Genomic DNA, 25,487 nt, shown 5'->3' with positions numbered 1-25,487 from the left:
TTTTGGGTTGATTGATTTGTGGAGGTATCTTCATCCCGACAATAGAGAATATTTTCTCTTCTCACACATTTATAAAAAATATTATAATCGATCCCCGCTTCTTGCCTAGTGTTAAAACCTGCGAATATGATGCTATTGCTATATCTGATCATGCGCCTCTGAGTTTGTCTTTTGAATTTGATGATGTCACTCTTGCCCGCCCACCTTGGCGCATGTCTCAGACATTATTGCAAAACTCTGACTTTGTCACTTTCATTGAAACCCAGATAAAAGAATTTTTTCTTTTTAATGATATAGGGGGTATGTCTAAATTAGTTATATGGGATACATTTAAAGCACTTTTACGCGGTCAGATTATTTCTTATTCAGCTAAACTTAAAAAACAAACTAAAGCAGAATAAGATAGAATTTCAAAACAAATTAAAGCTTTAGATAATATTTATGCAATTTCCCCCAATACTGATTTATTTAAACAAAGGGTGGAACTTCAATCACAATATAACCTGTTATTAACTCATCCCATTGAAGGTTACTTGCTTAAGTTAAAGAGCCAATTTTATATGTCTGGAGATAAAAATAATAAACTGCTTGCATTTCAATTAAAAATGGCTGCAGTCAAAAGGCAAATCATGAAAATTCGTAGGAAAGATGGTACCTTAGCTCAGGAATATAAGGAAATTAATAAGATTTTTCAAGACTTTTATGCTGAGCTATTTTAATCTCAATGTCCGTTAGATTCCTCTAAAATGAATGCTTTTTTACGAAAGATTGTTTTTCCTAAGATCTCGGCTGAGGATCAAAAGATTCTCAATGCTCAAATTACTGAAACCGAAATTCATAAAGCTATTTTTTCAATGCAGTCTGGTAAGTCCCCAGGACTCGATGGCTATCCTGTAGAATTTTATAAAAAATTTGGAAAGTTGCTCTCTCCGTATATGTTGGAAATGTTTAAGAATTCTTTTGTGAAAGGTGACTTACCCTCTACTTTTTATGAGGCCTCTATTTCTTTATTTCTTAAAAAAGATAAAGATCCTACTGACTGTGCTTCATATAGACCTATTTCATTACTAAATGTTGATGCTAAGATTTTGTCAAAGATAATGGCCAATCGGTGGGAGAATATTTTGGGTAAACTTATTTGTAAAGATAAAATAGGCTTTATAAAGGGTCGCTATTCCTTTTCAAATGTTCGGAGACTACTTAACATTATATATTCACCCTCTTCTAAAATTCCACAATGTATTGTATCTTTGGAGGCTGAAAAAGCGTTCGACTGAGTCGAATGGAAATATTTATTCAATGTTTTAGAGAAATTTGGCTTTGGTGTTAATTTTAATAATTGGATTAAAATGATATATAAAGCCCCTATTGCTACTGTTGTTACTAACAATTGTAAGTCTCCTTTTTTTCAGCTTTCACAGAGGACAAGGCAAGGCTGTCCATTAAGTCCTTTGTAGTTTAATTTAATATTAGAACCCCTTGCTATCGCTCTTTGTGAGGCTAAAAATATCCATGGGATATTTGTGAACGAGACCATGCATAAGGTCTCTCTTTATGCTGATGATTTATTGGTTTATATATCTAACCCTGACGAATCCATTTCTGCCCTGCTAAAATTATTTAATGAATTCGGAGGCTTTTCAGGATATAAAATTAATTTTAGTAAAAGTGAATTGTTTCCTTTAAATGATTCTGTTTCTATATATGATACTACTCCTTTTAAAGTTTCAGACTCTTTTAGATATTTAGGTATTATAATTACTAAAAAATATAAGGATCTTTATAAAGCCAATTTTGTTCCCTTAGTAGACTCTATGAAGTATTTATTTAGTAGATGAAGTTCACTTACATTTTCACTTGTTGGTCGTATTCATATAGTTAAAATGAGGATTCTACCGAAATTTTTATATTTATTTCAGAATATTCCTGCTTTTTTGACAGGAAGTTTTTTGATCGGATTGATTCTATTATTTTATCTTTTATTTGGAATAATAAAAGACCAAGAATTCGTAAATGTCATTTACAAAAATTGAAAAAAGATGGAGGTCTTGCTTTGCCTAATTTTAGAATGTATTATTGGGCTGTTAATCTGCGATATATGTCTTTTTGGTTATACTGGGTTGATAAGAGTGATCGGCCAATTTGGGTAGACCTGGAACTAAAAGTTGTAAAACAGTTTTATTCAACCTCGTTATTGGGAGCTCCTTTACCTATGCAATTAAGTAAAGTTGTTAATTTAAACCTATATCCTGTGATTAAGTATTCTTTACAAATTTGGCTCCAGTTCTGCAATTTTTTTAATCTTAAAAAATTCAAACTTTGTGTTTTAATTTACCGAAATTACTTTTTTAAGCCTTCTTTGAATGATCCAATTTTTCTACTTTGGAAAAATAAAGGTATTAATTCTTTTTTGGATTTATTTAAAGAAGATAGATTGATGTCCTTTGAACAATTAATTGATAAATATGCTCTTTCATACACTTTTTGCAATACCTTCAAGTTAGACATTTTTTACAAAAATGCTTAAGTAATTTCCCTTACATATTGGAGGCTGACCTGTTAGATACTATTATGAGTATGAATTCTTTGATTAAGGGTTCTATTGGAAGAATTTATAATTTACTATTACAATGGGATAAGCGTCCTTTGTCTAAGATTAAACAGATTTGGGAAAGGGAACTTAATTTGACTTTTATGACAGAGGATTGGATGCGGATATTGAAGTTGGTTAACTCTTCTTCAATTTGTGCTAGCCATTCATTGATTCAATTTAAAATTGTACATCATTATCATTTGACAAAGGAGAGACTTTCTAAAACCTTTTCTAATGTTGATAGTCATTGTGATAGGTGTAAAACTGAGATAGCTACACTGACACATATGTTTTGGTCTTGTTCTAAATTGGAATAGTTCTGGAAGTCAGTTTTCTCAAGCACTTAAAATTAATTTACAACCTAATAAATTAACTGTGGTTTTTGGCACTTAAAGCACTTAAAATTAATTTACAACCTAATAAATTAACTGTGCTTTTTGGAATAGTTCCTCAAAATATTCATGGTATTTCTGTGTCTGACCAACATGTTATTGCATTTGTTACATTGATAGCTAGGAGGGCCATTTTGTAGAAGTGGAAGGATACATCAGCTCCCACTTTGTCACAATGGTTCTCTCAAGTGATGCTATGTCTTAGTTTGGAGAAAATTAGAAGTCGAACCTTTGAACCTTTATTTGATTTTGAGAAAAGATGGGACTCATTTGCTCGTTATTATCATTTGAGTTAATTGATATAATTTTTCCATGATCTAATTGTAAATTCTTTTAGTATATTTTCTTTTTTTTGCTGGCAGTTTGATGTTTATTTTTAGAAACTTTTTGTATGACGCATGGCTCCGGGGTTGTACACCTAATGGGTTCTCTTTTTTTTTTCTCACTTTTCTGCTTAGTAGGTTTTTTTTGTTATCACAAAATTTTGTTTTCAATCTTTAAGATGATGAGTTTTTTTTTGAGGCATTGTAAGTGTTGTTACTTTGATGTACTCATGTTTTTTTCTATATATACAATAAAAAGATTTGAAAAGAAAAAGGAAAAGCCTAAGAGAGCTTGTAAGGGTGTTATGCTTAGCGTAAAACTGGACGTAATTAAGCGCTTTGATCATAGTCAATGAAGAAAGGTCCGCGCGTTGAACTTGCCTGCATCCAACATTTGCACTATTTACACACAGAGAGAAAGAATCTTGAAAGCTGCCAATGGTTCTGCTCGTAGCAAAGTGGTCTCTTTTAGTCGGCATCCAATCATGGATAAAATGGAAAGTCTATTGCTTGAATGGATTGATGGGTGTACAAAGTGTGGTGTTCTGTTAAGTTATCTTATACTTAAAGGAGAAATCAGCCTTTTTAATAAGCTGAAACAGAAAGCACTGGACGATGGTGATGAAAGTGTTGCGAAAGTGGAATTTAAAGGTAGTCATGGGTGGTTTGATCGATTTCTGAGGCGAGGGCAGCTTCACAGTTTAACGTTTACCGGAGAGAGTGCTTCGGCTGATACTGAAGTTGACGAAGATGATGGTGAAGAGGTTTTGGCATCCCATGACCAAGAACTGACAGATGAAGAGCTGATGTAATTGCAAGAGGAAAGGATACAAATCGAAACCGAACGGCCCAAAAGTGAAGTCGTCCAGGAACTGAATGTGAAGCACTTGCGTGAGATTTTCGCTGCGATTGACAGCACTGCAATGATTGCAGAAAAGAATGACTTTAATTTTGGAAGGGCACATAGGTTTAGGGCATATTTGCAGGATGGTTTGAGTGCTTACAAAGAATTGTATGATAGAAAAATGCGTGAGGCTAAGCAATCAAGCACACTGTCCTTTTTCAAGCCTTCCACATCAGCCACAGCAGACGACAAACCTCAGCCTTCGACATCGAGGCAGGCAGACATAGGAGACGTTAGTGACCAGTCTCCTGTACCTCCCACCACCGCAACCTCGGCCTAACACACCATCATCAGTGTGCTCGCTGTCTTCCCAATTCCGGTAAGTGAAACTACATTGTACGTACATTATTTCTACTTTATATAGGCTGTGTATTTTTATGTGTTATTTGGTATGATTTGGTAGGCTATTTTTCGGGTCTGGGAACACGCAAAATTTTTCCAATATAAATGAAAGACATTTTTGCGAAAGTGGAAATTAAGGGTAGTTATGGGTGGTTTGATCGGTTTTTGAGGCGATGGCAGCTTCATAGCTTAAGGGTTACTGGAAAGAGTGCTTCCGCCCAGAGTGCTTCTGCCGAGAGCGCTTGAGTGAGATTTTCGCTACACTTTACAGTGCTGCAATGATTGCAGAAAAGTATTTCTACTTTATATAGGCTGTGTATTTATCATATCACTCCTGCTTTTACTATATGTTAGTGTTATTTTAGGTTTTGTGTGCTACTTGGTATGATTTGGTAGGTTTTTTTTGGGTCTGGGAACACTCAAAAATTTTTCCCATAAAAATTAATGGTAATTGCTTCTTCACTTTACGCCATTTCAGCTTACGAACGGTTTCATAGGAACGCTCTACGTTCGGATAGCGGGGGAAACCTGTAGGTGGTTTGTTAATGGTCTGTGATAGGCACCTGATCTTCCTAATTATACATTTGAACTTGAGTGCTTTCCAACACCTACAGGATGACTCCAAGCTTGGAGACAGTAAAAATGGGTGAATTGGTTTATTATTGTCACATGTACCGAGATATAGAGAAAAATTTGACTTGCATATTGTTCGCATAGATCGATTCAATATGAATGTGTTGAGGTAGAACAAAGTCAAACAACTGAATGCAGAATAAAGTGTTACAGTTACAGAGAAAGTAAGTATCGTACAGGTAGACATTCAGAAGCAAAGTCATAACAAAGTAGTTTGCGAGGTCAAGAGTCTGTCTTATCATATTAGGGAACTATTCAATAGAATTAGAACAAAAAGGGGTAGATGCTGCCCTTGAACTTGGTGGTATGTGCTTACAGGCTTTTGTATCTTCTGTCTGATGGGATGTTGGAGAAGGGAGAATGACTGGGATGAGTGAAGTCTTTGATTATGTTGGCTGCTTTACTGAGGCAGCGAGAAGCGTAAATGGAGTTCATGGAGGGAGAGGCTGGTTTCCTTGATGTGCTGAGCTGTGTCGACGACTCTCTGCAGTTTCTTGCAGTATAGGGTCTGGTGAGCTTTCTTGGCTATGCCATCAATGTAGTTGAACCAGCATAGACTATTGAACACCATCAGTTCCTAAGAACCTGAAGCTGTCAGTGTAATGTGTGGATCTATTTCTTTTAGAGCAATGACCCCCCCCCCCTTAGCACTACATAGTGATTTGTTGTCTGCACATGTGTGTCTGTCTGTCTGTCTCTCTCTCAATCTCTCTCTCTCTCTCTCTCTCTAAAGCTCTCACGCTTCTTAGCTTAATAGGTGGAAGAAGTTGTCTCTTACACAACTTAGTAACCCCTGAAAAACCAGCAAGCAAGACGTTCAACAAAATTGTTACAACTTTACAAAATCACTTGAGCCCTAAACCACTGGTAATAGCTGATAGATTTAGATTTTACAAAAGACACTAGTCAAAGGATGAAAGCATTTCTGAATACATTGCAGAACTGCACAATCTCTCCTAGTACTGTGACTTTAGAGGTGGACTTTCTGATGCATTAAGGGCAGGCTTGTATGTGGCATGCATAGTCAAAGCACGCAAAAGAGGCCACTGTCCAAAAGAGAGCTTTCCTTAGAATGTGCATTGACCATTGCAGTGTTGTTAGAGACTGCAGCAAAGGATGCAGCAGAACTATAGAAAGAGTTTAGAATGTGAAATGCACAAAATGTTATCAATGTGGCAAATCCTCCCATGTTGCAAATGACTGTTGATTCAAGGAAAAAGGTTGCAGAAAGTGTCACAGACAAGGTCACGTAGAGAGAGTGTGCAAGGCAGACAAAAAGCACAACCGAGTGAGAAGTGTCAAACATAAAACTAAGCAAAAGCATAGAGTGACTGAATGGGAAACGGAGTCTGACAAAGGTGAGCTGTCATGCCTGGCACTGCATAGTATTATTGAAGCAGATCACAAGATCATATGACTCACAATGAATGGACCTGACGTAAAACTGAAAATAAAACTGGACACATTGTCAGCTTTGTCTATAATTTCAGAGGCTGACTGCAACATATTGTCTTCTAAAATACCATTAGAGAAGCCCTCAGTGATGCTAAAGACCTACACAGGTGAAAAAGTGTCTCCCAAAGGTAAACTGAAAGTGAATGTGACGTATGGAGACCAAACACAGCAGTTAGAGCTTTATGTATTGAAAAATGGAGGGCCAATACTTTTTGGACGTGGATGGCTGAGAAAAATCCAACTAGACTGGCACTCAGTCAAAGCTCTCAGTGTGGCATCAACAGGCAATGGCAGCCCAAACAGTAGCACTAACTAGAAACTGTCACAGCTACTTAAAGCTAATGAGAAGGTGTTCAAGAAGGGAACAGATAAACAGATTAAAGACTTGGCTAAAAGCTGTTCTGTATGCCAAAAAATTCGAAATGCACCTCCACAGGCACTGTTACACCCGTGGAAGTGACCGTCTTCAGCGTGGCAAAGAGTGCGTTTCAACTTCGCTGGGTCATTCATGGATTCCATGTTTCAGATTGCTGAGGACACTCATTCAAAGTGACCATAGGTTATATCAATGAAGTCAACCGCCTCAGCAAGGACTGTCTCTACCCTGAGGACTATATTCAGCAGAAACTGCTTACCGGAACAAATTGTGACAACGTACCACAATACGTGTCAGAAAAATCCCTACTGTTCATGAAGCAAAATGGCATCCGACAATTCAAGTCAGTTCCTCACGCCCAGCAATGAATGGGTTAACTGAAAGGTTTATCCAAACCTTCAAGAAGTCCACTAAAGCGATGGACGAGGAGGACATTCCTCTACAGCACAAGGTGGACAATTTCCTTTTCTGTGTATTGGAACTCTGTTCATGCGACGACAAATCAAACACTCGCAATGCTGTTCATGAGCAGGAATCTGAGAACCCGCATAGACCTCCTGAAACCAGATCTACAGAGGGAGAGGGAGGTGTAGAATAAATAGTTCAACCAGCTACCAAGTGAATCGACAAGGAACTTCAAGATTGGACAGAAAGCCCTAGCACATGATTACCGAGAAGGCAAGTGGACACCCGGTAGGAATTGGACTACTGATGTACACAGTGGATGTTGGAGATCATACATGGAGACGTCATGTGGACCAGATACTGGATGCTCTGCCGAAGAACACACCTAAGTCGAATGCAGCTAACAGGTGGACACTTTACAGCCACCGGACTTACCCCTCGGTGATGATCGTGTCACTTCACTGACAGCAATGTGATACAAGCGACCAAGAACGTTGTCTTAGACAAGACATCTGCCAAACCTGATTCCACTCCACAGGTCTAGAGGCGCTATCCTGAAAGGAACAGAATACCACCCAAAAGACAATCTTTAGCATAGTGAAGTTAGTAATGGACCATTGTTATGAAACCATGTCTATTTGGAATATGGTTTATGAAAGGGAAATTGAATGTTTTGTACCTATACAGTTTTATGTTGCATTAATCTAAAAGGGGAGAAAGTGTGATCTATTTCTTTTAGAGCAATGCCCCCCCAGCACTAAGTATTGATCTGTTATCTATGCATGTGCATTGTTGTATCTCTCTCTCGCTGCAATGTGAATACACCAGTTAAAGCCATCTCTCGCATGCGTCCTTTTATTTAATTGGTATGTAGTTGCAAAGACAGAACAGACAGGCCACTTGACCTTAGTACTGTTGATGTGCACTGCCCTTCCCCGCTTCCAGCATCCAGTCACCCGTTCACTGCCCCTTCCTGAAAACAACAACCAACTCTTTTGTTTTGCTGACGTTGAGGGAAAGGTGGTCATAACACCATGTCACAATCTATCTCTGTCTCTATATCTGAACAGTGAAAAGGGAAGCAGTGGCTTCAGGAGGACATGGGCAGACTTAAGGCAGGTGACATTTAATGCAGGAGTGATGTATTTTGAAGGGAAGATCAAGCAAAAGCAGTTTCGTGGGTACAATTCCCAAAGGAGTGCTGGCATAGTAATAGTCGGTGAGCCAGGACCCCAAATTTGGGCCACTGGTACCATCTGGGGGGAAATAATTCTTATAGTGATTTTTGGCAAGGTATACACCCCTAGTGCTAGAAAATATGTGATAGCATTGCTGCGGTGGTAGCTTTCTGTGATCCCATGGTGCTTTGCCCATGATCACATGAATTATGCCAGGTACCTGTCCCCTTACTTTGCTCAGATGGTGAACCTCCCAGAGAAGAATCCTTCTGTGTATGAGACCTTCAGGACAGGCCAATTCTCAGTGCAGCTGTCAAGTAACAACCCCCTTGGGCAGATCCCTGTGGACCAGGCTATTGAAACCACAGTGAACAAAGACACACAGACTCCTGGAGGCACATCACAGTTCAGCCTGGATGCTGGAGCTATCAAGTGTTACTACATAACAGCTGAGCACTGCAGTGCATTCCTGGGACAGTTAAGGGAGATGGTGCAAGGCAACAAATCAGAGCTTTGTCATGTGGAGCTACAGCGGCCAAGAATCCAGAAAGATGAGGAAGCAGCTTCAGCAGTGGTTAGCCTCATACATGAATGGGTCAACCCATTTGCAGAGAAGCGGGACCTCATTAACATCTCTACGGCAAAGGCAGCCCCCAAGGACATTGCCTCCAACCTGATGAAGGCATATGAGATTGGTGAGCAATGCTATGCAACCTTCAAGGATGAGACACTAGAGGAAGACCCACCAGCAAAGAAATTCTATGACCCAATGAAAACCAACAAGCTGAAAACATTCAGTGATATGTGTAAGAAGAGAGAAGTGAAATCAAATGGGAGGGCAATCATCTTGAAAGCAGACAGATCTTTATTTGGACGGATTATAGTGATGGCACAAGGGTGCAGTCTACGTATGGAGGATATCCTTTCTCATCCCCTTGGACCATTGCCCTGGGCTCTGTCCACACCAGAAGGATTGCTGAGAAAGACAAATAAAGCTACTTTAGCCACAACCTTGCAGAAAAATGTGGCAGTAGAAGAGCAACTCCCAGGAAACTCTGCTACATTGGTTGATGGAATGAACTTAGTCCAAAGAGTGAAAGGTGATCAAGTAACTTTCAGAGATGTTGCCACAACAATTCTGGGTATGGCTCTGAGGTAAGGCAGTCAGAGTAGCAGAATAGATTTTGTGTTTTGACACATACAAGGAGAACTCTATCAAGAATAGTGACAGATCTCTACGGGGTGAAGAGACTGGTCATGAGTTGCAAGGTATCACAGGCACACAGATGGTGAGGCAGTGGAGGAGCTTCCTGACCAAAGTCAGTAACAAAAATAGTCTCATTAGCTTCATAGTCCATGAATGGAGGCAGGCGGAGTACAGAGCAAAGCTACAGGAGAAGATTCTGTATGCAACTGTGAATGATAAATGTTATAGAATCACATCTCAAGACAGCGAGGAGGTGTCAGCTCTTCAGTGTCAACAAGAAGAAGCAGATGGCCGTCTACTTCTCCATGCTGCACATGCCACAAGAGAGGGATACCAATCTGTAGTGATCTGCTCAGAAGACACAGATATTTTTATCATGTCTTTAGCATTTTGTGACAAGATTGAGCCCCCATTGTTCCAGAAGTGTGGCACTAGAACCCGTACAAGGCTTGTAGACATCAGGAAGGTTGCTGCCACTGTTGGCATAGAGGTTTGTAGGGTTCCCATCGGGTTGCACGCATATACAGGATTTGATACTGTAAGGGCTTTTGCAGGCAAAGGGAAGATAAGTGCCCTAAAACTTCTGATCAGCAACAGGGAAACTCAGGACACATTCTTAGAATTGGGTCAGGAATGGGACCTCTCCCCAAAACTGATGGGCAAACTGGAGGCATTTACATGTCTCCTGTACGCCCCAAAAGGATCAACCACCAAGATCAATGAGCTCAGGTATCACCTTTTCTGTGCCAAAAAAGGTGAAATTGAAAAGTCATCAACTCCCACCATGCAAGGACTGCTTAACAAAACATGCACAGCGAGCCAACTACCAGGCTGGTATATGGAGAAGATGTTTGGAGAAGGACCCACAAGTGCCAAGCCCTGTTGGCAGAGGATGGAAGATGGAAAGAGAAGAAGAAGATGAACAGTTGGTTGGCATTGGATGGAAGGCCAGCCAGCACCTGATGCCATCCTGGATCTACTGGCCTGTAACTGTCCAAAAGGTTGTTCGCTCCCAAGATGTATGTGTGTTGCAAATGGCCTCAGGTTTACTGACATGTGTAGACTGGCAGACTGTGAGAACCAGGCATCCACCTCAGAGTGTGGAAAGTTCAAATGAAGATGTGGAAGACTTGGAAAATTATTATGATTATGACAGAGCTACCACTGGTGCAATGCTATCACATATTTTCTAACTCTAGGGATGTATACCTTGCCAAAAATCACTATGAGCATTATTCCCCTCAGATGGTACTGACCAACCCTATTGGCTCACAGACTATAAGACCTGGATCACTGATCTGGGTCACTAATCTTTGAAGGTGGCAGAGCAAGTTTAAAAAGAACAGGATCCGGGGACTTATTTTTCAGGATTCTACAAGCAAGATGGGAATGTTTAAGGTTCCCATTCCACTGGTTGATTTGCAATTATGGTACTGTGCCGATTTCTGGTCGTTGCACTATAAGTTGGATATGGTCCCTCTGGAAATGGTACATAAAATAATTTGTTGAATGGTTCCGTTAGTAAATGTTCTTAAAGCAGAGAACGTTGAAAGAGATGATCGGACTGTAATGTTTAAAATCATGAAATGGAGTTGACAAGAAGGACACAAGAGACTGTTCTCATTGGCATTTGGGAAGTAGAGGACATACTGTAGGATTTATGTTGATTAACAGAAGAACCAGGAAGGGTGAGGGTAATTTAATTACAAGATTGTAAAATTATGTAACATAGGAGCCGAATTATGCCATACAGCCCATCGAGTCAGTCGCCATTCAACCATGGCTGATCTATTTTCCCTCTCAACTGCATTATCCTGCCTTCTCACTGTAACCTTTGACACCCTTACTAATCAAGAACCTATCATCCTCTGTTTAAACTATACCTAATGACTTGGCCTCCACAGCTGTCTGCGGCAATGAATTCCACAGATTCACAACCTTCTGGCTAAAGAAAATCCTCCTCACCCCTGTTCTAAAGGGTCGTTCTTGTATTCTCACGCTGTGCCCTCTGGCCATAGACTCTCCCACTATTAGAAACATCCTCTCCACGTCCATTCTATCTCAGTCTTTTAATATTCAGTAGGTTTCAATGAGATGAGTTATCACTTTCTAGATTACATGGTACCTCTCTCTGATGCCATTCCTCCTTCCCTTTCTCCCATGGTCTACACTGTTCTCCTATCAGATTCTTTCTTCTTCAGCCCTTTACCTTTTCCAAGTATCACCCCCTAGCTTCTCGTTTCATATCCCCTGGACCACCCACTCATCTGGCGTCATCAATTGCCTGCCAGATTGTTTGCCTTCGCCTTCCCCTTCCCCCACCTTCTTATTCTGGCTTCCTCCCCTTTCCTTTCCAATTCTGGTGAACGGTCTCAGCCTAAAACATCAACTGTTCATTGTTCTCTATTGATGCGAAGTGACCTGCTGAATTCCTCCAACATGTCGTATGTGTTACTCTGGATTTCCAACATCCGGGATTGAATGAAGAGTGAGCCAGCATGGATTAATTAGTGAATGGCTTTCTGTTGTTCTGTGATTCAGCCTTACTCTGGGAGAAAATTAAGTTGCATTGATATTGGCATGAGACAGAAAGTCAGCACAAATTTGACAAAATTTGTCGAGTGGGGTTATAATGAATTGATGGAAGAGACGTAATTTCTTTCCTCCCACAGATGCTGCTCGACCTGCTGAGTTCATCCAGCAGATTATTTGTTCCTTCACTAGGCAAAGTATCAAATTGGCAGGACAATTTGAGAAGGTTCTTTTATTAACATGTTAATTTAGCAATAAATACAAACTCAAGATCAATATATGAAATTGGAGGAAAAAAAGATGCTGGAAATCTGAAACAAGATCAAAAGCGTACTGGAAAAATACTGTGGGAAAAGAACCAGAGATGATTTTTCAGATTAAAACCCCTTAATCAGAACTGGAAAACTGAGCAAACAATTGAGTTTGCAAGTGTGTAAAGTACACGAGCAACCTTTGTGATAACGTAAGAAGTTGCTAAGTAACCATTACTTTAACTTCCAGTGGTTGTTGACAGAAAACTAACTGGGATTGTCCCTGACAGGTTAAACCAAATAAAACTGCGTGGATTATGCTGTCTTGCAGATCCTGTCAGACCTGATTGTACTAATGGTACCAGAAAAACTAAGCCGAATTCACAGATGGGCAACTGGCAGAAATAGTTAGTTCTAATATAGACAGAAAGTAAGAGTGAGTCATGTAAAATTGGAGGATTCAATATAGAATCTAGAAGGCTTCAGTGTATCTTGGCGGTGAAGAGAGGTTGTTCCTTAAGTTTCCATTGAGAGTTCTTATAACTTTCTTATTAATGCTTCTGTTTTAATTATCCTCAGGAGGTGTGCTGCTGGTGGTGTGTGTACATCTAATGCAAAGCTACATGGGAAAACTGTGGTGATTACAGGGGCAAACACTGGCATTGGGAAGGAAACTGCCAGAGATCTGGCACAGCGAGGTGAGGTATCAGTGTATGAATTTAAATCTATTGTCAAATATAGCTTCGAAGTAAACCATTTACTACATTCAGCCAAATCTTTACAGAAACAATGTCTCTAAACAGGAAAATAGCAGTACAAAATAGGTAATCATAACTACAGTCGGCCCTCCTTATCCGCGAGGGATTGGTTCCGGGACCCCTCGCAGATACCAAAAAAGCGCCGGTGCTCAAGTCCCTTATTCAACCTGTCTCAATGTGGTGGACCTTAGGACCCAGTGGAACCCTGAACCTTATTTAACCTGTCTCAGTGCGGTGGACATTAGGACCCGGCGGTGGATCTCTGAATCTGCAGTTTCTGTTCGCGAAAATAATCACGATTGCGATTGAAAATAAAGTGAAAATAATAAAGCGATCGGAAAGAGGTGAAACGCCATCAGTCATTGGGAAAGCTTTCGGCTACAGTCGGTCAACGATCGGAACAATTTTAAAGGATAAAGTGAGAAAGACCCTGCCCTGATGAAAGCTACAATTATTACTAAGCAATGCAGTGGTTTAATTATTGGGTTTTTGATCCTCCACATCAACCCGGCACGGATGGAGAGCGCGCTCGTGAGCGATCTGTCACTGGATCGAACTCGGGAGCTTATGTTCCCGAGCCCAGTGCTGAAACATACATTTCTTAAGTGTTTTGAATGCATAGAAAGGTAAAATATATACTAAGATAAACGTTTGACTAATTGATGTTAAATAATGTCGGATGTACCTGTTCCGACTTACTGAGTAAGAGAACATCCATTTTTTTCCCATCCCGATCGAGAATAACCTACGCACATCCTCCCGTATACTTTAAATCATCTCTAGATTACTTATAATACCTAATACAATGTAAATGCTATGTAAAATAGTTGTTATACTGTATTGTTTAGGGAATAATGACAAGAAAAAAAAGTCTGTACATGCCCGAACAAGTGCTGGAAGAGCACTTCCAGGTTTTCTGGGTTTGAGGTTGGTTGAATTCGCACATGCGGAACTTGCGGATAAGGAGGGCCGACTGTATAAGTTATTATATCATAGGGGCTTAATTGTCAAAGCCTGTGGGGGGGAGGAAGGTAATGGGGATAAGTTCCCACTACCTATTAAACGCTCCCTATGGTTGTGTCTCAAATAGCATCTGACAACCAAGTCCAGCTCCTAGCCTTCATGCTTGGCTTATCTACTAAACCCAGCAGAACTGTTTCTACTGACAGGAGAAAGGGAAAAGGTGGGTTACTGGCACCTTAAAACCAGTCACATCAGGCAGAGCAGGCTCGCCAACCATGGTTGGCAGCTCACCTAGGAGAAGGAAAACTCTGATCTCAAACCTCCGCTGCCTTGTGACTATATCCACACATGAAGAAGGCTTTAGGAGTAAAGTCTGGGTAAAATCCAGAGCCCTAGGCCCTGAGGCAGTCCAACACTGAGTGGCAACTCCTGCGATGCTGCTGGTCCCAAACTGTATCGGTTTCTGCTGTTCCTTTGGGTACGTTATTTGCATGGCGAGGAGGAGCCTGCAACTTGGGCAACAGCTTGCTCTCTGTATTGTACTGCCGTGGCTTGTGGATCACATAGAGAGCTAGGACGCAATATCCTTGGTCGATCCTGACCAATTGAGGGCCTCACAGGGGCTTATCATCATAAGCACTTTGTTCTTATCTCTGCCCTCTCCCTCTCCACATATTGTGAAGGCTCAAGGTAATAATGAGCCCCATTCATGCATAACCTCCTTTCATCCCTGATGATTCTATATGACCAGATACCTCTGCAATCAAGACATGAGGTGGTTCCCAAAAAAATACCAGACCGTATGTGTTGTCATTTTGGATGCTGTCCCATATCCTAACTTGGCCTTCTTATTTCACAATGCAAAGTCAAAATCAAACACACATAAATCACTGACTTGTTTGTATCTGCAGCATAAATCCACATGTCAACCAAAAGTTTATAGAAAATAATGGCTCGAACCATTTGAAGTTATCCAAAGGGTTTCCTTGCGCATAGACATATCAGAACATTATCTTATATCACTTTAAAGAAGGATAGCTATTTTTGCCTCTAATATGACTGCAAAAAAAAAATTCCCATGCAGCATTTGAAATTATGGCTACAAAAAAAGATAATATTTGTAGGTCATTTGTTTCATTGTTATTTGTACTTTGCTATGTGCAAGATCACTCCAAAAAAACACTTAATTTCTCCAAAACACGTTACACTGGTTGCATATGTGAAATATGTATATTTTAGGTTATAAAATACTTTGTGATATTCATATGTTGTGAAGGAATATGCATAGATTTTGAGAACTATGAAGTTATATTTATGAAAGGGATAATTCAGATAGAGAAGGTAACGTACCTAACTGGTTAATTTACCAGTAAGTTGTTCACTTCAATTGGAGGCTGTCTTCCAGGGCACGAAGATGTTAATAGATTGGTTGGACTTCAAGTAAAGTCTTACTAAAAAGCAGAAAATAAACAGAAACACTGTATATTGTGCCAACATTAAATAAATGCACGATTATGAATTAAAATAATAAAGAAATTAAAACCAAAAGTACTGACAAACAGGCTTTTTGCAGGTGCTCGAGTAATATTAGCCTGCAGAGATTTGACCAAAGCAGAAGCTGCAGCCCAAGATATTCGTGAAGACACTGGAAATAAACAAGTCATTGTTCGAGAACTGGATTTAGCCAACACCAGATCCATATACCAGTTTGCTGAAAATATCGTGAAAGGTAATTCAGTCCTACAAGCAATATTTTCATTTAGTTAATACCTAACAGTTATGATTACTTAAACTTATCAAGGAATGCAAAATGTAAAAGTATTCCACAAACATACACTTGGGATAGGGATTGGTCCACTAATTTAAAGTACCAGTTGATGCAGAAATGTGGCGATAACTAATTGAGGAGTTACTATACTTGGATATTTGCCAGCAAGACTAACAGAGCAGATAAACCATAAACCATTAATAAAACAAACAAACATAAATGGATAAGACCTGGTAGATTGCATCCCAAAGAAGCCAATGAAGTAACTTTGAATAAGGTTATGGTCAATTTATTAGAACAAAAGATTACAGAGGTACAGGATGTGGTGGGAAAAAGATGCCCAAGAGCTATGCCAAAAGTGAGATTAAGTCTAGTAAGAGGAACTGAGCAAGCTCGCCTTTGTTCCACAGAAAGGAAAGTGAAGAACAACTCGGTAGAGTTCATTACAGTGTAAGGGTGTAACAGGGCATATGCAAAGTTTCTGCTTGTAGTCAAGACCAGAAGTGGGAAACATAAAATATTGCAATATTGGATCTCCTGTTAGGAAACGAGTTAGGACAAGTGACAGAAGTGTGTGTAGGAGAGCACTTTGGTTCCGGTGATCATAACACCATTAGTTTCAACTTGATCATGGACAAGGATAGATCTGGTCCTAGGGTTGAGGTTCTGAACTGGAAGAAGGCCAAATTTGAAGAAATGAGAAAGGATCTAAAAAGCGTGGATTGGGACAGGATGTTCTCTGGCAAGGATGTGATCGGTAAGTGGGAAGCCTTCAAAGGAGAAATTTTGAGAGTGCAGAGCTTGTATGTTCCTGTCAGGATTAAAGGCAAAGTGAATAGGAATAAGGAACCTTGGTTCTCAAGGGATATTGGAACTTTGATAAAGAAGAAGAGAGAGTTGTATGACATGTATAGGAAACAGGGAGTAAATAAGGTGCTTGAGGAGTATAAAAAGTGCAAGAAAATACTTAAGAAAGAAATCAGAAGGGCTAAAAGAAGACATGAGGTTGCCTTGGCAGTCAAAGTGAAGGATAATCCAAAGAGCTTTTACAGGTATATTAAGAGTAAAAGGATTGTAAGGGATAAAATGGGCCCTCTTGAATATCAGAGTGGTCGGCTATATGCAGAACCAAAAGAAATGGGGGAGATCTTAAATGGGTTTTTTGCGTCTGTATTTACTAAGGAAACTGGCATGAAGTCTATGGAATTAAGGGAAACAAGTAGTGAGATCATGGAAACTGTACAGGTTGAAAAGGAGGAGGTGCTTGCTATCTTGAGGCAAATTAAAGTGGATAAATCCCCAGGACCTGACAGGGTATTTCCTCGGACCTTGAAGGAGACCAGTGTTGAAATTGCAGGGGCCCTGGCAGATATATTTAAAATGTCGGTGTCTACGGGTGAGATGCCGGAGGATTGGAGAGTAGCTCATGTTGTTCCGTTGTTTAAAAAAGGATCGATAAGTAATCCAGGAAATTATAGGCCGGTAAGTTTGAAGTCGGTAGTGGGTAAATTATTGGAGGGAGTACTAAGAGACAGAATCTACAAGCATTTGGATAGACAGGGACTTATTAGGGAGAGTCAACATGGCTTTGTGCGTGGTAGGTCATGTTTAACCAATCTATTGGAATTTTTTGAGGAGGTTACCAGGAAAGTGGATGAAGGGAAGGCAGTGGATGTTGTCTACATGGACTTCAGTAAGGCCTTTGACAAGGTCCCGCATGGGAGGTTAGTTAGGAAATCGCAGTCGCTAGGTATACATGGAGAGGTGGTAAATTGGATTAGACATTGGCTCAATGGAAGAAGCCAAAGAGTGGTAGTAGAGAATTGCTTCTCAGAGTGGAGACCTGTGACCAGTGGTGTGCCACAGGGATCAGTGCTGGGTCCATTGTTATTTGTCATCTATATCAATGATCTGGATGATAATGTGGTAAATTGGATCAGCAAATTTGCTGATGATACAAAGATTGGAGGTGTAGTGGACAATGAGGAAGGTTTTCAAAGCTTGCAGAGGGACTTGGACCAGCTGGAAAAATGGGCTAAAAAATGGCAGATGGAGTTTAATACAGACAAGTGTCAGGTATTGCACTTTGGAAGGACAAACCAAGGTAGAACATACAGGGTAAATGGTAAGGCACAGAGGAGTGCTGTAGAACAGAAGGATCTGGGAATACAGATACAAAATTCCCTAAAAGTGGCGTCACAGGTAGATAGGGTCGTAAAGAGAGCTTTTGGTACATTGGCCTTTATTAATCAAGGTATTGAGTATAAGAGCTGGAATGTTATGATGAGGTTGTATAAGGCATTGGTGAGGCCGAATCTGGAGTATTGTGTTCAGTTTTGGTCACCAAATTACAGGAAGGGTATTAATAAGGTTGAAAGAGTGCAGAGAAGGTTTACAAGGATGTTGCCGGGACTTGAGAGACTCAGTTACAGAGAAAGGTTGAATAGGTTAGGACTTTATTCCCTGGAGCGTAGAAGAATGAGGGGAGATATGATAGAGGTATATAAAATTATGATGGGTATAGATAGAGTGAATGCAAGCAGGCTTTTTCCACTGAGGCAAGGGGAGAAAAAAACCAGAGGACATGGGTTAAGGGTGAGGGGGGAAAAGTTTAGAAGGAACATTAGGGGGAGCTTCTTCACACAGAGAGTGGTGGGAGTATGGAATGAGCTGCCAGACGAGGTGGTAAATTTGGATTCTTTTTTAACATTTAAGAATAAATTGGACAGATACATGGATAGGAGGTGTATGGAGGGATATGGTCTGTGTGCAGGCCAGTGGGGCTAGGCAGAAAATGGTTCAGCACAGCCAAGAAGGGCCAAAAGGCCTGATTCTGTGCTGTAGTTTTTCTATGGTTTCTATTTACTAATATTTACCAATAAGGATCTCAGGAGGAACTACTTTAGCCAACAAGCTGTTAAGGCAAATAGCTTGGTATTTATGGGGATGAAGAAGAGAGGAATAAAAAGACATATACTGATCGTGTTGTATGAGGAGTTGTGGAATTGGAGAGTTTAGCTGAATGACCCTTTTTTGGCATTCAATTTATTGCGTTATTTACTTTTTATATGTTCCTTCATATCATTGGTTGCTTTCAGGTGCCACCTCCTGGTGTAGCAAAGCATCACAAAGCAAGGGTGATTAATTGAGACCAATTATTTGTACTATATTATGTTTAACATTTATCATAGGGTCATGAAAATTTATGGAATAAAGCAAAGCTATTCAGCCTATCGTGTCAGTGTTAGCAAGAAGTGGAACTGTTTAGGTTACTATCGGTTCATTTTCAGCCCATTGTGAGTTCTCATCTTCTACTAAACAAGTAGACCATTAGACACTGAAGTTGGAATTTCTCACTACAGTCCCAAAGCATATGATCTCCTGTTCCTAGTCCCAAAGCACATGATCTCCTGTTCCTGTTGAAGTCAACAAGCTTGATTGCCAGGAAGTCAACCAATTTTTCCCACTTTGTCGTGATCTACAGTCTTAGGTTACAGAGAGATGTGCAGTCATTAAAGCAGGCAGCATGCCTTTATTGCTAGTGTTACCTTCACTGCAGATAAGTACTGTTAACAGACTGTGCACATTGGCTTTGAAATATCCAGGCACAGGAGAGCCACCAGTGATCACCAATGTGCTATGTGCATGTTGACCTTTCCCATTCCGCTTCCTCACATTCAAGATGAATTTCTCTACCAACTCCACTTTCCTACCCAGTCTCCATAATCTGTAACTTGCTTGCTGTCCAAAATAAATTATCCACAGCCCCACAGAGTGGAGCAACCCAGAGATTCACATCCTCTTTGGAAGCAATTTTGTTTCAGTCTTGGATGCCACTTATTGAATTTAAAAGATCCTCATAGTTAAATATCAAAATCAAGTCCTGAGCCCATACCTTTACTTCCAGCTGTCCACCCAGATCAAATAGCCTCTTGACAAAGTTATAAAGGCTTTTTCATGGGTCAGGGAGATCACTTCTAATTCTAAAGTCTACAGAAGCAAGATCTAGTTTGAAACTGGGCAAAAATGCTGAATAGGAATCTAGCCAGAAAGGTATACACCTTTATAGCGTGGCAGTGTTATAAGAAGGGCAAAAACATTTAGCATGCTTCCAATTTGAATTATTTTGTTTTGCCTAATTCTGTTTAATGACAGAGGAAAAGGTGCTCAACATTTTAATCAACAACGCTGGAGTGATGATGTGCCCCTGCATGAAGACGTCTGATGGGTTTGAGATGCAGTTTGGTGTAAATCACCTTGGTAAGTTACTAACAAGTTGAACTTGTGGACCATCTAAAATGACTTGCAGCTCCCTACAGACCGTGTTAGGGAACGGGAGCTGGCGATGGATGACCTACAGCTCACTCAGGAGATAGGAGCCACAGGGAGGCTCTCACACCCAAGCTGCAGGAGGCAGGTAGCTGGATGACTGTCAGGAGAGGAAAAGGGAACAGCAGCTAGTGAGGAGCTCCCCCTGTGGCCATTCCCTCAGTAACAGTGGGCCGAAGGTCCTCTCTGTGTTGTACTGTTCTGTGTTCTATGTAAGCTTGCAATGGGCAAACTGACAGATGGATTCACCTACATCCCAACAGTGCCAACACTTCAAAAGTAATTAATTCAGGGAGTGAAACACATCAAGTGAAGACTTTGGATTTGCTTTTTTGTTGACCTTTCTTTTTCTGTTTGGAAGTGATTATTTTTTACTGGATTATAAGGAAATCAGCAAAAACAAGTTTTTTAACTGCAAGATATACATTAGAGCAGAGTCCAATTGAATCCTTCTTGATTGATCAGGCTCAGTCCTACTCCCACCCTCTCCTACTTTAAGAAGCTAATAATCTTTATTATCTCTATGTGAGGCAAATGCCTATAGTTTCAGCAGGATTGAAGATGATGGTGCCCTTTTTTCTCTCTGTCTCCCTCTCTTTCTCCATTTCTGTTCTCACTGTCTCTCTCTTTCTTTCTGTATTACTCCCCTTCGGATACACTGATTTTTGTCCTCTTCCCTGAACCTTCATCCTACCTCCCAGCATCCCAGTTCTATCCACTCTCTACACACACAGTTAACCCACAGGTGACCCCCTCCCTCCTTTTACCTCAACTACCTTGTACTTCCACTTCCTCCACCAGTAGCTCACTCCCCTTTCACTCTCATCTCCCTTGCTCTTTTCTCTCTTTCTTTTTTCCTTTCTCTTCTCCTGACCTCAACCACCGTCCCATTTTCTAGCCGTTGGTCGCCCACCAACCTTTCACCCTTTTTCAGACCATTCTCTGATTGCAGTGGTCCTCCTTGTCCCAGTAACCATGACATCAGAGCCTGCAGACCAGGCCAGAGCCCCGGACCTCTTTTCAGGGAACTCGCAGGGAACTTTCAGCTGTCTGTTCACTGCTGCCTGGTCTTGTCATATTGCAGTAAATCAGCCCGCCTGCAGTTTCCTGATCAATGATGCAGAAGCATCTTAATCAGCTGCTATCATTAAGAGTATGGCTGGTGGAGTGGTTTAGGAGGCACTGCTTTGATTCACAGACACTGGCATTGAGGGACTTGCTTTATTTAAACTGAATTGTGACCTTTGAATCAATAAGTAGTAAGTTATGTTTAAAAGTAAATTTACAGATCTGAAGAGAAAAGTCCAGGGCGTAGAGCAGAATGATATCAGAAGAGGTAAGAGATTAACAACTGTAAAACGTCAAAGAAGATGGAAAGAAGAAAAAAGGGTTTGCTGGCATATCCTTCCTTTAATGTCACAGTTGCTATTACGGTATCTTAAAACAATTCTTGACAATACGTGTTTTAACTCAATTTTTCCTGATTTTACAACCTATTTTCCAGGGTTGAGATCATTTTCTCTTTTAGTAATAAAATAATGAGATAAAAGAGAGAAATTGTCTTCCCAGCACATATCTTTCAATGTCCCTTTGTTCCCCAAATTCATTTTCTTTGTTCTATATGGTTTGCGCTTTTAGAGTGCGGCATTTTCAATTGTACCTACTTTATCTCCTTTTGTGCCTTTACTATCACTAAACTCTTTGATGCTTCCTAATAATTGCTTGATTTTATCCAAAATTACTACTCTGCTATGTAGATTTAACTTTTCCTTTATTATTTCTAATATTTTTGAAAACATGAAATATTCCTCACATTCAGTTTAAAACTCTCTTTAACCAAAATATATAGGAAAATTCTCCCTTTTACATTTCCATTTTGTCCATTATGAAACTTGTAGTTAATAAAACCAAAATCATACATGGAATTGATTTGAAAGTCTGATTTTGTAATACCCAAGTAACTTGATGTCTTAACACCTTTCATGAATTCCAAGTTTTTCCTGAATTACAAAATGATTCTTGAAATAATCATAACAGCAATCCAGTGACAACATCTAAGTGTGAAACTTAACTCCAGCATGAATTGTTCTCCTATCCATTCCACCCCTTCTCTTTGCCTTCCCCACTCACTAGATCTGCCCATCACCCACACATTCCTTCCACTGATTCCCCTCCTCACCTTCTTCCCTTTATTCCACAGTCCAATGTCCTCTCCTGTCATATTCCATCTTTTTCAGCCCTTTGTCACTTCACCTATCACTTCTCAGCTTCTTACATCATTCCCATTCTCCCCCACCTGCTTATCAACACCCCCCTTACCTGGATCTACCTGTCACCTGCCAGCTCTTACAACAACCTCTCCCGTCACCTTTTTATACCAGTTTTCTCCCCTCTTTCTTTCCTGATGTAGGGTCTCAGCCCAAAACGTTGACTGTTTACTCTTTTCCATAGATGCTGTGTGTTGCTTTGGATTTCCAGCATCTGCAGACGTTCTGTTGTTTGTGATCTGCCCCTCTTTCTCATCAGACCTGATGAAGGGTCCAAACAGCACACACAAAGCGCTGGAGGAACTCAGCAGGCCAGGCAGCATCTATGGAAAAAGAGTACAGTCAATGTTACGGGCCAAGATCCTTCAGCAGGACTGGAGAGAAAAGATGAGGAGTCAGAGTTATAAGGTGGAGGGAGGGGAAGGAGAAACACAAGGTGATAGGTGAAACCAGGACGGGGGAGGGGTGAAGTAAAGAGTGGGGAAGTCCATTGGTGAAAGAGATACAGGGCTGGAGAAGGGGGTATCTGACAGGAGAGGACAGAAGGCCATGGAAGAAAGGGAAGGGGGAGGGGCACCAGGGGGAATTGTCAACTGTCCACTTCCTTTCATAGATGCTGTTTGACCCGCTGAGTTGGCCAGCTGGCGGCACAATTGCATCAGTGCCGGACTCCGGACCGAAGGCTCTCAAGTTCGAATCCAAGTCGGGCCACCCCCTGAGCACGCTTTCCATCCGTGCCGGGTTGAGCGTCGAGCTAGCCACTCAGCCTCGTTAAAAAAAAGGGTCAAGTCAGGAACGTTCATATCGTGAACCGGCTAATCTGAAAGGAGACCAATCCTGACACCACGCACCAGACAAGAATGGCTGATTTAAACACAAGGAATTCTGCAGATGCTGGAAATTCAAGCAACACACATCAAAGTTGCTGGTGAACGCAGCAGGCCAGGCAGCATCTCTAGGAAGAGGTACAGTTGACGTTTCGGGCCGAGACCCCCGCCACCATCAACTCTGCTCTCAATCGCATCTCCCCCATTTCACGCACATCTGCTCTCACTCCATCCTTCCATCACCCCACTAGGAATAGGGTTCCCCTGGTCCTCACCTACCACGCCACTAGCCTCCGGGTCCAAAATATTATTCTCCATAACTTCCGCCAACTCCAACAGGATCCCACCGCTAAGCATATCTTTCCCTCCCCCCCCCGCCGCTTTCTGCAGGGATCGCTCCCTACGCGACTCCCTTGTCCATTCGTTCCCCCCATCCCTCCCCACTGATCTCCCTCCTGGCACTTATCCGTGTAAGCGGAACAAGTGCTACTCATGCCCTTACACTTCCTCCCTTACCACCATTCAGGGCCCCAAACAGTCCTTCCAGGTGAGGCGACACTTCACCTGTGAGTTGGCTGGGGTGATGTACTGCGTCCGGTGCTCCCGATGTGGCCTTCTATATATTGGTGAGACCCGACCCAGATTGGGAGATCATTTTGCTGAACACCTACGCTCTGTCCGCCAGAGAAAGCAGGATCTCCCAGTGGCCACACATTTTAATTCCACCTCTCATTCCCGTTCTGGTATGTCTACCCACGGCTTCCTCTACTGTCAAGATGAAGCCACACTCAGGTTAGAGGAACAACACCTTATATTCCGTCTGTGTAGCCTCCAACCTGATGGCATGAACATTGACTTCTCTAACTTCCGCTAATTCCCCACCTCCCCCACGTACCCCATCCGTTATTTATTTATATTGTTACGTACCCCGTAACTGGGTTGCCAAACCAGCAGAAATGGATCACTCAGTTGGAGTCTGGATTACTAGAACTAAGAAAGTTTTATTAAAGAAACAAGCAACACAGTAGTCGAAAGGATAATAAATGCAACAGTTCAGCAATGATAAGCACACATGTGCACAGAATTAAGATAACAGCATCAATCAAGCTCTATCGTTGTCTAGGGGTAAATGACCAATTTCAAAGTGACACAAAAGTCCAGTTCGATTTAATAGTTCAGTTCGCAGTAATCGTTGCCATGGCGATGGACAACGTGGGGGGAGGGAGAGAGAGAGAACGGGAACGACTGATCATTCAGAAATGGCTTCCACTCACAGACCGGCGATATGGCTCACAAGCAGCTTTCGGGTGGGTCCTTGGTGATGTCACCTGAGGTCACCGACTGTGACCCCTCCTCCAGATGCGGTCGATCCTCTGCAGTGAACCCGGCACCCAAGCGAGGGTGGACACACACCGGGTTCCCGTTGATCGTACCTTTCCACCCTGTGCGTTTAAGGTCCGGTACTTCCCACCGACTCGTGAGAGGCGCACCGCTTCCAGGGTCTCGTTACCTCGGGTGTCGTGTGTGTCCTGCCTTAGCGAACCTGTCCCTTTTTATCCCCCTGCTGGGGTATCGCCTGTCCATCACTTCAAACAGTTCAGGGTTCAAAGGGGGAGCCGCTCCAGACAGCTCTCTCTCCCGTCCCTTCATTACACATCTCCAGATCGCCTGTCCATTACTTCAAACAGTTCAGGGTTCAAAGGGGGGAGCCATTCCAGACAGCTCCCTCTCCCGTCCCTTCATTACACATCTCCAGATGCTGCTTCATTGTTCCTTATCTCTCCTTCCCCTGAGGACAGGTGGCAGACCAACTGCTGATGCCACTGATGCTAACCCAGGCCAGCAAACATCTTAATTTTATGTGTATTCTCGTCACAATATACACACATTCTTTCTCTCTCTCTCCTTTTTCTCCCTCTGTCCCTCTGACTATACCCTTTGCCCATCCTCTGGGTTTTCCCCCCCTCCCCCCTTTCCTTCTCCC

General features: G+C 41.4%; 1 protein-coding gene across 1 annotated transcript in view; it reads left to right on the top strand.

Annotated features, from left to right (window-relative positions):
- rdh12 (retinol dehydrogenase 12) overlaps positions 1 to 25,487 on the top strand; it is a 65,209-nt gene that overhangs the window by 10,355 nt on the left and 29,367 nt on the right. The window contains exons 2-4 of the mRNA XM_072266593.1: positions 13,171 to 13,289; positions 15,886 to 16,041; positions 20,236 to 20,340. Coding sequence (XP_072122694.1) covers positions 13,171 to 13,289; positions 15,886 to 16,041; positions 20,236 to 20,340 — 380 coding nt within the window. The remainder of the gene's footprint in view (positions 1 to 13,170; positions 13,290 to 15,885; positions 16,042 to 20,235; positions 20,341 to 25,487) is intronic.

Source organism: Mobula birostris, chromosome 1 (assembly GCF_030028105.1).
Source record: "Mobula birostris isolate sMobBir1 chromosome 1, sMobBir1.hap1, whole genome shotgun sequence".
NCBI lineage: Eukaryota > Metazoa > Chordata > Chondrichthyes > Myliobatiformes > Myliobatidae > Mobula > Mobula birostris.
Note: the sequence above shows the minus strand (reverse complement) of the source record. Positions and strands in the feature narration are given on the sequence as shown.